Source organism: Artemia sp. Qi Xiang Cuo, chromosome 20, assembly GCF_049724085.1.
Source record: "Artemia sp. Qi Xiang Cuo chromosome 20, ASM4972408v1, whole genome shotgun sequence".
NCBI classification, from domain to species: domain Eukaryota; kingdom Metazoa; phylum Arthropoda; class Branchiopoda; order Anostraca; family Artemiidae; genus Artemia; species Artemia sp. Qi Xiang Cuo.
In genome coordinates, this window is record NC_142813.1 from 16,687,160 (window position 1) to 16,704,894 (window position 17,735).

The 17,735-nt window shown below is 36.0% G+C and overlaps 1 protein-coding gene across 1 annotated transcript in view; it reads left to right on the forward strand.

Annotated features, from left to right (window-relative positions):
- The first annotated feature begins 207 nt into the window (after nucleotides 1-207).
- The window catches only part of LOC148939941 (uncharacterized), a 117,113-nt gene continuing 99,585 nt past the window's right edge, over nucleotides 208-17,735 (forward strand). Inside the window, exon 1 of the mRNA XM_089105875.1 lies at nucleotides 208-307. Within this exon, the coding sequence (XP_088962001.1) occupies nucleotides 272-307 (36 nt within the window). The 5' untranslated portion in view covers nucleotides 208-271. The remainder of the gene's footprint in view (nucleotides 308-17,735) is intronic.

Consider the following 17,735-nt stretch of genomic DNA (forward strand, 5'->3'; position numbering starts at 1 on the left):
CAGGTAGCACCTGGATGGCTACCCCAAATACCTTGATTCAAGATGATGAACAGGTCGCATTAAAGAAACAATAAGTAATGCAGCATGATTTACGAACTGGATATACCATCTAATCCCTCAGGGTACCAAAAACCACTGGTCATAGTTGATCGCATGGTCCAGAGAAGCACTGTGAAGATAAACTGTAGTATTGTATTGACTAGATAATAGCAAACCAGTTCTACGTAACTATTGTAATAGTTGATAGTAGCATTTTTTTTTTACTGCAAATATGACTATCATTGTTGCGAAATTGGGAATTATTTTGGTAGGTTATTTACCTTTTTGAAGTTATTATTGTTTCAGTCTATCTAATTTTGATAGTAGTGATAAAGTGTCAAATACTTTTAAGATTTATGATAGATCTAACGCCTTTGGACTGATGTGTAAGTGCTTGTTAACGAGAATACTCAGTAGGATTTGACACTATTGGAAGGTATCCTAATGTATGCTAGATTTTCATTTTTATAAATTCATTAAAGTGTTTTGAAGAAGGAAGCTGACAAAATGCAATATTTTTATATATTCCGCATAAAGGAGTTTCCTGATATTTTTTTCTTCAAAATTGACAGGGTTAAATTCTAGATGAGGAGCTTTTGTCTGTCTTGGAAAGCAGTGGAAGGTGAATGGAACTCTCAGGAATGAGTCCAGAGCTTCAATGATCCCAGGGAAAGGTATTTTGAAGTACCTACCCACCCCTTCCGTCTCTAAAGACCACTGAAAAATTGATGACTTTTTACAATTTTCATTTTATAAGATTTAAACCCTTGGATGGACTGCTCAATGGAGGTACAATGGAAGGGATTTTAGCCTCCTATCTTTGCTCAACTTTTGGATTATCTACTCTAAGGGGACGCAGTGAAAGTGTTTTGAACCTCCTACCTTCGCTCAAGCCTGATTTTTAAGATTTTAAAGAGTTGAAAATCTTTTCTTAAATTAAGGAAAAAGCATGAGTAAGGCTTAAAATCCTACTGAAATGACAAAACTGCATTTTCAAAAACTTAAGCCAATGAAAAAGAGACTGAAAGCCCAAAGATGTTTTTTTTGTCAAAATTTATATGGGTATAGACTTGTCATCTTAAAAATTTCCTACGCCCTAGAAATAAAGAAAGATTAAAGATAATTGCTTAGTAAAAAAAATTGCAGCATTTATTTTAGGACCTAGACTCATTCCTGATAGTTTCATTCACCTAACTCAACTGCTTTCCGAGATAGCATGAAGCCCCTCAACTATAGCTTTATCTTTTACAGGATCAAAACTACGGTTTTTAGCCTTCTGCAGGAGCCATCGTATTTATCTTTTTTGTACTCATAAGAAAGCAAAGACAACACTGTAGTGGAAAAACAATAAATAACTAAGAAAAAAGTGAGACTGAAAACAAAACAATAACATTACAGATACTAAAATTAAAATTAGTCATGATTGAGCACAAATTGACTAATCCAAATTTGACTGCGGGCTTAACTGTATATATTTTTTCTGCCAAAGTTAACACCGTTTATCAAAAATACAATACAAAAGTTGAAGGGGATGTACCCTTTCTATATCTAATAGCCTGCTTCTTTAAACCACACTTTTCAACGCTGAAAAAAAAAATGAGGAAAATAAATCCTTTGTGAAAAATTGAAATTTTCTCACAATGTGGGGCTGAGCTTAGGCAACGAATAGGTACTATTTGGAAGATAAAGACGGTTTTAAACAATTGTTTGCCTGTTATTTCAAGCAAATTAATGGTCCTATGTCAATTCTAAGTTCTTGGTCAACCTTCTTAAGACCATAGGCGGGCGTGCCTTGTTTGCCTCTCATTCCAGCCAATCTAACGGTCCTCTGTCAATTTTAAATTCTTGGTCAACATGCCTGAGACTCTAGACAGGCATGCCTTTCCAAAAACTAACCTGACAAGTATGTGTTTAATAAGAGAGTCATGCCTCCACAATTTACCCACGCCCCAGCCATTTAAACAATTGCCTTTCAATTAATTGGATTGAGTCTCTGGGCTTTTCTCTGTTTGTGGTTCAGTAGGTCTTGATGCAACCTAGTATAAAAAAACTGATAACTTCAATTCAAAATCAACGGACTCGGTCTGTATTTGTTTTTATTTTGGAGGCTCAATATACCTCCAACATCTTAAGAGTTGTAGAGAATTTGCCCACTTTATGCCCCCTGGCATACACCATGAAGTGCCACATCTGTCACAAGTGTTGCACAGTTCTGAGACACTTGGCCCAGTTATTATGTCGTACTTGGTACGATTTTCCCACGTGTGCCAAACATCAGCCACTCGTGGCATAGCTCCGCAATGCGTATCGCACCTTGCCATGCGTGTTAGAGTTCCAACACACCATTTTCACGATAAATTTTCGTCATATTTTACTCTCTTTTACCAGGAAGGGACTTATTTGGAATTTTAAAAAATCTTTTTCAGCTAGTTTTTATCACTGGGCTTAAATTTAGTAGCCAAACTTAATTTTTGGTTTTGGAAGCTCGACTTCTGGACTAATTCTAACCAACTAAACAAAGTCATATTTAAAAGCGTTTTCACAGCAACATGTGTTGGAGTAATAGTAACAACAATGCGTTGTTTAGTATACGGCCATTTAAATTCAATGTATTATTTTTCCCTGCCCATTTCTTATGGAACGGAGAGGGTGAGGGAGGAATATTCAAATCCACTTTTTAAGGGTCTAAAATAATTGTAGGGGATTACTTCTGGGGTGTGGGTCCCCCAAAATGTGACTATAAAAAAACCAACATTTTTTCTGATCCGTTTGAGACTTGCATCTCGAAATCCATGGACTATAGGGAAACCCATACACAGGACCTTACCTAAGAACTTAAATCCTCCTTTGCCCAATCCTGCTCTTAGATATTGACACTGATGTCATTCTGGAGTCAACCTGGAACACCGTCAAGGAGGTTTACAATCAGACGGTTGGAGCTACGCTTGGGTAGGTCAAGACACTCAAAGACCAATGGCTATCTGGGACACCTGGAAATTGGTGAGCGTTGTAATTTAAACCAGCAGCTCTTAAAAGGTGGCGAACGTAGCGACACAGTTCTGAAGAATCAAATGTAAAGAGACCTAGATAAACAAGTTAAAAGGAGGGAAAGAGGGGATAAACGCAACATTTTGGGTAGAAAAGCTGCCATGGCGGAGGAAGTGGCGAAACATAGTGATTCTAGAATGAATGAATGAATAGAATTTTATGTTAAAAATTACTATCAAAGCATGATCGCCAAATTTGAATTTTACGTCCAAAAAAAGCACTATATATATATCTTAAAAGCACTATACATATATATATATATATATATATATATATATATATATATATATATATATATATATATATATATATATATATATATATATATATATATATATATATATATATATATATATATATATATATATATATATATATATATATATATATATATATATATATATATATATATATATATATATATATATATATCATCTTCAGAACGTGACGTTCAAGTCAAACATAATTCATTGTAAAAAAAAATACATTAAGAAAAGCTACACTTAGTTAAAAAGTCAATATTAAAAATAAATCGCAAAACAATAATATCAATGAGAATACATAAAAAATATGATGGGTCAAAATTTAGAAATTTTTGTTATACATATTTGCAAAACTAGGTATAAAACTTTTTGCTAACCGCTGATGGGCACAGCGTACCGGCTGAAGTTTCTCAACAGGCACTGTAACCCTGCACGGGAGTCGTTTTGTAGTGGATTTAGGGGGGAGGAAAGGGTTTTGTGAATTGGGTGACTCAGAGATTTTCTTCCGAAATCCATGCAGAGTTTCTCTCTTCTTTTTTTCAGAGTTTGCATTTTAAACTTCGTCAGCAGCTCTTCATACGACATTTCTGCCTGCTTTGAAACTATCATTAGAGCACTTTTCTGAGCTCTTTCGATCCTGGCGCTTTGCTCAGTAGTCAGTCCAAAATGCCATACAGAAGCTGCATATTCCAGAATTGGGCGAATAAAAGATGTAAATGTTCGGAGGAGGTGATCTGGAGGGGCACCATGTTTCGACATTCTCCTTTTTTACTAGACTAGAGGCGTTTGCTTTCCATTTTAAATCACTGGTAATAATAAATCCCAAGAGTTTAATTTTCCTTACTTTAAGAGAATCAGAGATAGTTGGTAGAAAATTTGGTTCAGAAGAATTTAAAAATGAAATAGTTGAAACTGAAGATTAACTGTCATTTACTTTCATATTTGAACTGGAAGCTTCAGTCTTCACATTATTAATTAAAATTTGAGCTTTGCTACATTCATTTGCTTCACAAAATTTTCCAAGGGTAGGGCTGTCAACATATTTCCAGCGGTCTTCACAATCATTAGCAATATCAATGATCATAACTAGAAAAAGAATAGGACCCAGAATTGTACCTTGAGGTACACCACAAAAAACTGGCTCGGGTTCAGAGAAAGACTTTTTATATTTTAAAATTTGAAACCTATTTATTAAAAAACTCTGAATCATTTTCACAACAGCAACATTCACTCTAAAATCAATTAAATGCTTAGAAATTAAAATGTTATGATCAATCAAATCGAAACCCTTTTTAAAATCAATTGTTATTAAGTTTAGCCATTTACCAGGTTCATCAACATGCTTATAAATAAAATGTAAAAGACTGACTAGATAATGGGATGTTGATGCATTCTTTCTGTTGCTGTACTGATGAGGATCAAGGAGGGGTTCAACTCCAGCTTTTAGCCAATTTGATACAAAACCTTCATATATTTTGTTGAACAAGGGGGTCAAAGTGATTGGGCTCACACAATCAAAATTAAGTTCAGTATCTTTTTAGGGTTTGGAGTAAGATACCATATTTTCTATGTTTGTGGGTAAGCTGAAAAAGTTGAAACGAAAATAAAAATCTGCGTTAGGGGCTTAGTCAATTTGTCAGGAAATTCCTTTATAAGTTCAATCGGAATATCTGTAGGAATTAAACTAATTCGTTTAAGTTTCCTTATTTTACTAAAAACTTGATCCTCAGAAATAGTAGGTAAAAGTACGCCATCATGTAGAATTTTCTGATACTCATGGTTCGTTTTATTTACGTAAGACGCGACAAAGACTGGATTATTCTGGACAAATGACCATTTAACTGGTTAGCAACTGTTTCATCATTAGAATCTGAACAAAAATCAACACCACTAGGGGAGTTTCCAAAAATTCGTTTATTTCCTTATACCACATGCTAGGCTTTGATTCAAAAAGATTATCAATTTTTTTGTGGTAATACTCAGCCGCAGCTTTTCTTGGCATTTTAAGTACTTTGTTGTGGAACATATTAGCATTTCCTATTTTCCCTTCTTTTCTTAGTTGGATTTGATACTCAATCAAATATTTAATTTCTTGGGTTATGTATGGAGAATCTGTGTTGCACAGCTTAAAAGTTTTCTCAGGAAAGCATTCTTCATATTTATTTCTTAATTTATCTTGCAAAAATTTAGCTTTTTCATCAGAGGACTCTAAAATTGCTACCTCATCTCAGGACTCGGATGTAATCCAATTTCCAAATTATAAGAGACCCCTGTTCGAAAGAGGTCGGGAGGAAACTTTCTCAACGACATATAATTACTTTATACGAAGGCAGCGGAGCCCACTTTATCATGTAGTGGTAGCTACCATCAAGGGAAGGTAGGTCTTGAGGTTCATTATAATATTCTGACAAATTTGTGCAAGTTACGTCCAGTTTAGTATTACCTTTAGTAGTCGGAAACTTTAGTATTTGCTTGAGTCCTTGTCTTCTGAGGAAACTTTCAATTCTTAGATCGTTCTTATAACCAGTAACGCAAACTTCAACATTCGGGTACTTAGAAGTAATGAAATCAACACAAAAATCTAACTTTTCAGCCAAGACCTTTTTTTGGAAAGATGCCATACTAGATGAGCAACAAAACACTCAAATAACAATACCAGTTACAGATTTCGGAAGCTTTTTTGGTCAAATCATAATCCAAATTATTTCATATCGTCATCAGTATGGGGAATCTGCAGAAGCCGCGGTGCCAACTGCCCACGTATGAAACACGCTACGCCGCCACCTTTCTTACCCAACGGATGATTCTGATGTCTTAGTTTAATAAATTGTTTGTAACCTTGTATTGTAAGAGGTTCAGGACTTGGTTTATGTACTTCTGTAACTGTAATAATATCAGCTCTGGTTACATGAACATAACCCTCAAGTTCCCCCATTTTATCAACGTTGAGACTTTCCGCATTTAAAGTAAAAAAAGAAAGAAAATGAAAATGTGATTAAGGGACTTCTTTTTCAACAATTCTAACTTTGCTTACTTTTGTCTGTTTTGTGAAAATCTGTTTAGGCGGAAGAGAGACTTCAGTTTTATCTAATTCAATAACTAGGCTATCTGATTCATCATGAAGGGCAGCAAAACGGTTACGAGACGGAAACAGTGACCAGGGAGCAGAAAATAGATTAGCGTTCGTCTCACTATTTGAAGTTTTAGAAACTCTGCATGGAGCTATTCCATGCGTGGATCGTTCTGCCTGCTATCTAAAAATTTCGAAAATGGTTATGCCAGGGCACGGTGGGAAGAGGTGGGGGAGAAGTGCGTATGGGAGGGGGAGGAAAACTGAAAGAGGAAACTAAAGTCGGGGTATTCAGGGATGGGGGGCTTTTGGTATTGAAAGCTTGGTAGAGATTCGAAACTATTTTTTGTCTGATATTTGCAAGGATGTCGCTGACACCGGCAAGCACCACCATCAGGGAGCCATAATGGTGTGCTCGTTGGCGCATGCCTTCTTATTTTCCGAAAGTCAGGAGTGATATGAGCGAAAACGCATTCTCTGTCGGTACAAGTTGAATCACTACACAAATTTACATGGTCAAAACTACAATCATTTTTGTTGCAACATATTGATCTAAAATTTAAGCATATATGTAAAAACTGACACTTTTTTTCCGTCTACAAATCCCATGTTCAAAGAACCGGCAAAGCGTGTTGTATTTACGAGCAGCACTGTCCGTTTTACTGTCGTACGTTCTTACGTCACTTTTCACAGCGAGAGTCGGAATGGGTACACTTGCACTAGCTGATGACGTGTCACCAGGATTCATTTCGTCTGTTAGGATCACACAGTCATGGGCTACGCTTGGGCTGGATTTTATGTTTTGCACTTCATTATTAGGGGGTGAATTTTGGTTAGCAACAGCGAAATCATTGTCCGTTTGCATTGACACGGTAACTGGGTCCCGGGAAGTTTGCGAAGGGTCACAAGGGTGGGTTTCGATAGCCACCAAGAGCTCTTGTTTCAGCTGGGCTATAAGAAAGTCTTTAACCTCCAAATGACCTGTCAACACTTTAATTTGATCATTCTTTTCCTCCATTTCTGATAGAAACGTTGAGTGCTTTGTCTGGATTTCTAGATTTTCTGCTTGAGATGCCGATAAAGGCTTCCAGGGTCTTAATTTTCTCACTTAGACGAATTGTTTCGGATTCATAATTAAGAATGTCTACACTTACCACAGACGGCTTAGTCCCTTTTGGTAGCTCGGGGTTGGTTTTAGGTCCCGTAGTAATTTGTGGTAAAGAGGTGCCGATTCCGCTTCCTCTTACAGGTCTCTTTGCACTAGGCTTTTGTGGGGGTTGAGGTGCTTGCGACTTTGGAGTCACGGGATTTTTTTTGCATGACAGTCGATGCATAACTATTCACCGGTATGGTCCTTTAGCCCGATTTGGGCACATTTATTAACGCCTGCGCGGTACCAGCGGCCACATCCTGACACGCATTGGACAGAATTTGGGGTTACCAGCAGTCGGCACTCGGGACAATAATTCTTTGGTTTCGACACATCATAGAGTAGAATGCGGGGTGAATTTATATTATAGACGAAAGAAGGTTCGTAAAACGAGATTCAGTGAGTGGAAAAGCGAAAGAATCTTCAACTCAATCGGTGAAATTTTTATTCTCACTTATTCAACTGCTACAGTGGTCATGCAATTAGTACTCGTTATAAAAATAGTATTATTCATCCAAAATTCAAAACAATCAATGATTTAAACTATTCGCCTATTAGGTCAAGGTCAGTGAATCCTAATTATTGATCCAAAATTCCAAACAGTCAATGATTTAAAATATTTGCCTATTAGGTGAAGGTCACTCAATTAATCACAGGTTTAAGATAGACTGGTTATAAAAAAGTCTCATGGGAATTTGGTTCAAATTCAAATCCAAGGTTGATTATGAAAAGTCCATGGGGAAACACAATTGAGTCTTACTGTATAATGAGACTATATGCAGACTACATCCAACAGAGGCGTTCACAGTATGAACTCTCAATCAAGACTGACTCTAAAGTCACTCTAGAGCTGGTACAAGATTACCAACAAAATTGTGGGGAAATGCCGAAACGTAAACGGACCAATTAAAGATGCAAATGGCAAAATTGTCTCAGACCCGCCTGAAATTTCCGTAGTATGAGCTTTGCATTTTGAGAAGATTCTGAACAGACCCCGCCCTTAGGATCCCAGATATCCTGCAACCCCCCTGAAAACCAGTTTTTAGCCACCAAATCAGCACCGAAGAACTCTGTGATTCAGAAGTTCGACAGGCAGTCAGTAAGCTGAACAATGGCAGAGCAGCAAAAACTGGCAGAATGACAGCCGAGAGGATAAAAACATCACTGAATACCTATTTGGAAGTGTGGATTACAATCTTTGATAGTATCTGGAAGTCTGAGAAGGTATCCGATGATTGGACAAAAAGTACGCCCATCGAACTTTTCAAGAAAGGAGACACAAAAAATTTGACAGCCGGAGGAGCATCAGTCTCCTATCTATACCAGGTAAAATCTTCTCACAGATTATTCTCTGGTGCATCCAGACAGTCCTCGATAATCACCTGCGGGACAAACAGAAAGGGTTATGGCCGTCCCGTTCTTACAAGGATTTCTTCTACACACTATGGATGATGGTGCAATGAATGGTGAGGAAAAATGTACCTGGTTTTCGTGTACTTCGAGAAAGCCTTCGACGCCATCGACCGAGATTCCCTATGGAAAATCCTTGATACTTTGGAATTTCTGACAAAATAGTGGCTCTAATTCTTGCATTGTATGAAAACACAGAATGCTGGTTCAGACCCACGAAGGGAATATTAGATATTTCCGTATCATGTCTGGCTTAAAACAGGGCTTGATTCTTTCTCCGTTCCTCTTCCTCCTCGCCATTGACTACGTGATTATATAGGGTTTGGCATCCAAATTGGAGAAGTCAAACGACTAGCCGACTTAGATTTTGCTGACGATATTGCCTTGATGGACAGTAACAAGACCAAAATCCAAGATATCCACAATACTATCCTTGAAAATGCTGGCCGACTTTGCCTCAAGATTGACACAGAAAAAACAAAGAGCATGGAAACAACTGATTTCTCCCTACACATAAAATGTGGCGATTCAACTGTTGAGCAGGTCGAAGAGACCAGATATTTCGTAAAGCGAGCGGGAAGTGCAGCTGAGGATAGGGCAAGCCAGTGGAGCTTTGGTCTGCTCTATCTCAGGCCAGCCAATAGTTACAGACGTCATTCGGCAACGATGGTGGCGCAGCTTGTGTATAGGCATACACTAGAAAAACAAAAAATATTGGCTTCCCCAAAAAAGCGCCATAAATGAGCAATCCCTTTTTTTTATCTGAGTGGCTTAAAACTTGAGCCTGTAAGTTCTTGGGCCAAAACCATCATGCGCCAAAAAAGGAGTCCAGGGCTCGTCTCTCGCCCAAATGTTTTCTCATTTTAGCACCATCAGGGGTACTAACGAAAATTTTTCACCTCTGTAAGTTGTAAAACTTTTAACCTAACTGGGGGGAAGGTAAGAACATTTCCCCATAAATATCCCTTTAATCCTCTCCTTTCCTTTTATCTCCTTTTTGCAAAAACGAAGAAATGACATCAACATATATACTATTAACCATAACTGAACTTTCAGAGCAAACAAGGCATAAAAGATCTGGTCAACTGATACATTTCATTAAGTTCTTCTTAAACGGTTGATTTGAGTATGCCTCACGATTATTGTGCAACAACGCGAAAGGCGTGTCAGCGTAATATAGATATGGGACAGTCGCTGTCAGTGCACTGGCGCGATAAACATTACTAGACAAATTGTCGAAAATCACTGGACTAAAGAAAAAACCGCTAAATAGACAAGCTTGCTCTGGTGCGTCTTCATTTGGCTCTTTTCATCATGTAAATTAAACCGTTTCTAGATTTATGGAAGGATTCGACCGACAACTTTTATTTCTAATTTTATAGCAATTGAATTTATTTTATTTCCTAACCTACAATGTTCATATGAAGACTAAAACATAAAAGAAAATCAAGCAAGAGATGAGGTCTCCGAAATCCAAAACTGTTGATTGCAGAAATAAAGTGTTAACTTGTGCTTTTAACCTTAGAAGAACAGAAATAGGTTAGAAATATTGTGAAAAGTTTTCAAACTGAATCTTAGCTATGGAAGACCGCAAGTCCTAGGGTTCAACGAATTATTCTATGATAAATACATCTGAGTTATTTATGCTTCTTAGAGTATACTAAAGAAGCCCTGAAGTTAATTAGTAGACGATTGGGTTAATACAACTTTGACGACAGTCTTCTTGTTTTTTTTTCTTGTACACAAATACGATTTGAAACTTAAAACGAACAGAAATTATTCCGTATACGAAAGGGGCTGTCCCCTCCTCCACACCTCGCTCTTTACGCTACAGTTTTCTATTGTTTTAAAAAATAGAGTTGTGAGAAAGAGTAAAACTTTAGCGTAAAGGGCGATGCGTTGAGGAGGGGACAGCCCCTTTCAGATACGGACTAATTTCTGTTCTTTTTAAGTTTTAATGTCGCTCCTTACTGTCAGTTAAAAATAACTTGTTTTTTTTATTTAATATTCCAGAAGACTCTTAGCTACCTGAGTAACGGAAGGTCCAGCTTTATTGTTCAAAAATGACATCTGAGGCCAGTATACCCCGGCGTTTGTCAGGGTATACTGACAATCTTAATTTTTTAACTGTCAATCATAATTATTATCTCTCGCCCTTAGCATCACAAAAAACGACTGCCTTGACCTTCCAACCTAGAAATCTTACAAAGATTTTTGGTGGATTCATTGTTTTATAATGGCCCGCATCTTTCACTGTTTCTTTGTCCCTGGATTCCCGTAATTAGTCGAAGTTTTAACCTTTTTGCTGTCCTTTTTAAGAATGATTTAGGGTTTTTTGATGATGAACGGCTTAAGATTAGCTCACATGCTGGCTCAAGGTAGGACGGTAGACAATCTTGCTAATGGAATTTCTAAGCTTGTACAGATTCACGACAAGTGCTTAAAAATGCATGGTAACTTTGTGGGAAAGTAAAGCAAAGAAGAAGTTTTCGATATATTATGCATCTTTTTGCTTGTATTGGTAACATTTTTTTTTTTACAATCATCGAAGGTTACTTTCTGGACGGTCTTCGTAGCCTGTCTTATAACAGGTTGAGAGCAAAGACTGTTTTCACCAATACAGAAAGGAGAGGGGAGTGGGCTGCTGAAAAAATTAAGTAATGTTTCTAAAATTTTACCCTAGAATTTTTTTTTTGTCAAAAGCTTCGTCGTCATTGATCGTTCAATCTTTTTCTGGGTCAGTTTCCACTCTTAAGAAGCTTTCATGGTAAGTTGCCTAAGAGTTCGTGGTTCTCACTTTCAGGCCAAAAGTGTCAGGCTTCATTAATATACAATTAATTGCTTGTAATTTACATGGTAAGCAGCTGTTTCAAAAATATCTTATTCGGTGATTTTGGTAAATGCCAAATTTAACCAGACTGCTTTTTATTTAGGGATTTGCGGTGTTAATAGTTACCATGATTTACAATTGACATATTTAATATTCAGGGTACTATCAAGTATTGACGGTAGTTCGGGATAAAACCACAAATACAGGGAAATAGGAGTATCCGATATGTTTATACTAATTTAATAGACGTATGTTGCATAGACTTAGAAGAGATAACTTGGTCTAGAGGATCATGAGTGCCCATGGGAGTAGTGTAAGTGGTACAATGAACTTTGTTTTTAACAAGATTTAAATGGAAATATTTCTTATTTTTCCCTTTTATGCGCATTTATCAATCTTTTATTGCTTTCCAGGGGGAGGGAGAGACCCACAAAGAAATATTGAAGATTTGTGGGGGTGGTGATGGTGTGGGTAGAAATTGGTCTCTAATTCACCTTCGTTCCTGGGAATATTTTTGGACTAAGCATGCAATATCGGTACTGTGGAGCAAGTCTCCTATTAAAAAAAAACATGTGCAACATAAAACATTACATTAATGTACTTACCGACAAAAATGTTGTAAAAACTTCTGTAAAGACATCATGAGTGGGGAATGTAAAGGGGAGTGTTGACCCTCCTCCCCCTCATTTCCCATGAGGGGGGAGGGTTAAGTAGTACCAGGAACTTTGTTTTCACTAAAATTTAAACCAGGTTATTTTTCATTTCCCTATTTATATTCATTTTTTAATGTGTTATTGTTTTACGGGGAGTATTGACTCTGAGGTGTCCCTACCTGTTTCCATGAGAGACATTTCTTCAATAAAAAAAAAATGGTCGCACAACTCGCCCTGAAACCGTTAAAATGTGACTTTTATTTACCATTTTGATATTTTCGGTTATCGCTATATGCTATCGTTAAATATTGGGAGGAGAGAGCTTTTTCAGGGATGATAATCATTCCCGAAGCATTGTTCACTTTCAATATTACACTTGAATTTAGAAAACAGAGTCTGACAGAGGGAGTTACATTTAAGAGAACCTTGAACTAAACCCTTTCTAGTAAATAACTGTAAGTAAAGAGCTAGCTTTGTCAATAAGAACTCTAACTCTAAAAACCTCTAAACATGAAAATTTGTAAAATTTTAGAGATTGGAATTGAGCTCCCCAAAAAAAAAGAAAAAAAAAGAATGTGGCCTTGATGGAAATTATGCATGGTAACCTTAAATCCACTATCGACAAGATGCGAAATTTCATACTTTTCCAGAGAACGATGCTCACATGTGTGACCATGTAAAATCCGTAGGGCTAGATTATTCAAAGAAGGTTCATTTGATTGAGCATTTAAAGACGCAGTTCCTTTTCAATATAACAAAAGAGATCACTCCAAAGGAAATTGCGGAGTTCCAACGTTTTGGCCCTTAATCAGCAATTTTTCCTCGAGCAGTGCCGAAATTTTCGTCGAGAAAAATGTCTGAGAACTTCTGAAAGCATATTTTATATAGTCTCCCAGTCTCAGACACCATACTGGTGCGCAGTATACCATTTGTCGCTTAGCAAAACTGTAGTCAATAATATGAATTATGTTATTGACTGTTTATCCAATAAAATGACTTCAGAATATTCCATAATTGGACACTATCTGTCAATTCTGTCCATCTGACAACCCCATGGGTTTTCAGAACGCTTTTCCATCTTTGGAGGCAAAGTTATTTTTTGTCTGTTTTTTTTTCTGACTTTTTGTCTGTTTTGAAAAAGATAGATATTTCAAATTTCTCATAAAAAAAACAAAAAAACTATATGTTATTCTGCCGAAGTAATAGAAATGACAAGTTACCAAAAGGACTTGTTTCCAGCTCTAGTTTATAACAAATGCTGTAATTCTCAGAGCATTTAATGATTCAGGCCAGAACTCTCTACAATTGCTTAACACCTCCACACTGAATACATACAACATTAAAGTGTCCCAGTAATTTGTAATTAACACTTGCGTAGTCTAATTTAGCCCAGTTTGTCTAGGTTTTATGCAACAGTTGGTTGGCGTCAAAGACTGCAATGACGTTGTTATTTTAATGTAATATTTCTTTTTTCTTCAGTTTCATTTTTGACTTGTTCTCACTCTCGCTGTCACTTGTCTTTTAACAGCATAATCCTTTTCTCTCCAGTTTAATTTTGAAACGTTCTGGCACTCGCTTTCGTGTTGATAACCACACAATTCTTTGTTTTTCACTTTTATTTTTGACACATTCTGCTTCGCGCTGTCACTTATAATTCTTGCTGCCACTTATCTTCTAACCGCATATTTTCTTGTTCTCGCTGTTGCACATCTGCTAACCACATCATTTTTTGTTCTTTGTTTTCAATTTTCATTCTTTCTGATCCTTGTCGTCACATGTCTCGTAATTGTATATTTTTTGTTTGTCTTTTACCTTCGTTTTCAGTCGTTTTAATTCTACGTTTATCTTTCCACCACAAATTTTTGTTTTTAAGTTTCGTTTTTGACTTGTTGTAATTGTCATTTTCGTAAGTATTTGAAGCACATGTTTTTTTGTTTTTCATTTTTGCTCGTCATTATTTTAGACTTTTTTCCAATGCCCTTTACCTTAGCAGTTCAGATTGGTCTTGTCATATTGGTTGGTATTGTAACTGCATATTTCTTGTTCTTAATTTTTGTTGATCATTACTTCTGATATTTTTTTAGTGCCCTTTGCCTTAGCTAATTTTATTGGTCTTGTCACATTTGATTGTCTAAGTTGCTCATTTTCACCAATTGTCAACTGACATTTCTCAGGTTGTCTTTTCGATCTTGTCTCATTTTGTGGTCCAGTTTGTTCATATTGAACAATTGATAGTTTGTATTTTGTCCTCTAGGTATTATGAAACTGCTGAAAACCCCTTTTGTAAATAGACTCATTACACTTGGAATTTTATACTTAGCTATATTTCCTGTGTAACTTTTGATGCGCTATAGATATAAAAAACAATACAACCATTCCTGAGGTCGAAATGACGTGTCTATGCCTTTGAAATGTGCTCATAAATATGGCGTTACAAATATGATCTGATTACCAAAATAAAGACTTTTAATAAATTTTCTCGAAACAGTGACCGATGTAGATCGTTTTTCAGGTCTAAAAATTCTTGAATGCCTATTTTTCAAAAAAAGATATGAAGCTGCTTTGGGGAAGAAGTTATACATGCATAAGGAAATATACAATTTGTGCTCATTTAAAGAAATAAAATATTATTAAAATAGCACAGATGGTAGTATTACCCCCTCTGACCTCACCTAGGATAGAATTAGGGTACTAAGTGATGGTATTTTATAGTTCTGATGTCATTTTGGTCTCCTTAAACTTGAATCAATAGGAAACGACCTTTCAATACATCAAATACCTCACAAACTAAGATTCGGATTTTTTTTTATCCCCATCTGACCTCGCATACGGTAAAATGGGTTATAAAATGATAGACCTTTCCAAATCCAATATTGTTTTAGGTCTTCCAAGACTTGAATTATTAGGAGATGACGTTTCAATCGTATGTTTTGTCGATTATGTATTATATTATTATAACACCAAAAATGGCATTTTTACCCCTTCTGACCTTGCTTCGAATGGAAATGGAGCACCAAATGATGAAACTTTTCAGTTGAGATGTTATTTTTGATCTCCTTAGCTTTTTATTAATAGGAAAAGATCTTTCAATTAAGAAAGTATTGCAAAAAATTTTATTTCAGATTTCCCCCTCTTTTCCCTGAAAAGGGGGTATCTCTGCACGGACGATTTTGTAATTCCAACCTGGTTCTTACAACCTGGGACTTTGTCAGCTAGTGGTGAACCATGAAGAAGAAGAAATAAGCAAATATTTCGACAAGGACCTCCGCGAGTCGTCCTCAGTGCTAAACAAAAGAGAAAGAAAAGAAAAAGAAACCAACGAAAATCGAACCTTTCGAAGTTTACTTGACAACGACAGAACAGAAACTAAATAAGAACCAGGTTGGAATCAATGAAAAAGAAATCTACCAAGATAATTGAGGAATAATCCTTTGTTTTGCTATAGCTTTAGCTGGATTAGAAATTCGTTCATTATTTGATGTACAAAAAAGTTTTCTTAAGTTATACCAAACGAAATATTGGTCGAGTCCTTCAATGTTAAACTTTCATAAAATAGGCTTAATGAAATATCTCTAGTATTTCTATTTATTACTGAATTTTGGTTTATATATTTTTTTTTTATCTCAATTACCTCTTTAAGAGTTTGTGGTAGGCCATTTACAGTGGATATTAAGGATGCCTCGTCAGATAGAACCAGATTGGTCGGATTTTCGAAAATATGCAGGGCCAGTGCCGAATTAAAGTTGCCATTGTTATTTTTCAATCTCAGGGACTTATCTATTGAAATTTTGTGTTCATGCAAACGTTCACCTTGTTATTGATGGGTCCTACCAATGTAAAATTTCCCACATGAATACGAGATTCTGTAGACACCACTACCCAGTACTGGGTCAGTTTTATTCTTTTCTGAGTTGAAAAGATGTTCAACTTTTTGTTCAGTTTTGAAAGAAACAGAGAGATTATGTTTTTTTAATTTTTTCTAAGTTTATCGCCAAGTTTCGGGATGTATGGTAAAGTGATGAAAGTTTTTTTTTCTCAATTGCCGGATTAACTGACTCAAGGGGGACGGGCTCCCTATTTTGTTGTTTTGTCTTTTTTAATCGTCTTTCTGTGATATTATCAATAAGTTTTATTGGGTAACCATTGCAGAAAAGAATATCCTTGGCACAGTTTAATTCAAAATTTATATGATTACGGGAAAAGATTTGTAAAACTCTGTCGACTAAAGAGATTATTACCCCTCTTTTCACAGAAGGAGGGTGATGTGAAGAGAAATGTAGATATCGATCATTATGGGTCGTCTTTCTATAGATACCAAATTCAAGGCTAGGAGCAGTTTTTATAATTAAAACATCCAAGAAAGGCAGCTTTCCTGAATCTTCGAGTTCCATTGTGAATTGGAGATTCGAATCAAAAGAGTTCAAATTTACAAAAACATCTCTTAGAGTCCTGTTCATGTTCCCAAACGGAAAGAATATCATCAACGAACCGAAACAAGAGAGAGTGTTTTAAGTGGAAACTATTCAAAGCAGACTGTTCTATGAAATCCATGTAAAAATTTGCCAAATAAGGAGACAAGGCAGTGCCCATGGATAGGCCCATGACTTGAAGGAAAATGTTTTCGGAATTTAAATATACGAGGAGAACTTGAGCTCGTTTTGAGGAGAACTCAAAACGAGCAGAAATTAACATAAGTTGGGCTCAAAACCCTATGCCTTCCCTAGGCCAGAACATAATTTGCATTTTACTGAAAAAATATAAATGTTTTTACATTTATAACTTTAATCAATCAAATAATATTAACATTTTGATTACTATTATCAGTATATGTATATTAAACTGACAATGCACATTCATTTGTATTTTTTCAGTAAAGTGCAAATTATGTCCTGGCCTTGGGAAGGCAGTTTTAATGTCGCTCCTTACTTCCAGTTAAAAAGACATTTTTTTATTTAATTTCTGAACATTTTTGATTTTCGCTCACCGTAGATGAATAATTAAAACAAAATTTACATATTAGTTTTACTTTTATTGTCTAAATGGCTTTCTCGAAAGTTGTTTAATTTTATTTACGAAAGTTTTTATTAGTAATAAATATACGTAACTTACGAATTAACTTACGTAACGAACTTCTATATTCGTATATTTTTATTACGTATATCGGGGGGGTTCGCCCATAGTCAATACCTCGCTCTGTACGCTAAAGCTCGATTTTTATCCAGTTCTTCAAGAATGACCCCTTAATCACAAACGCCGTTAATTAGAATAAAAA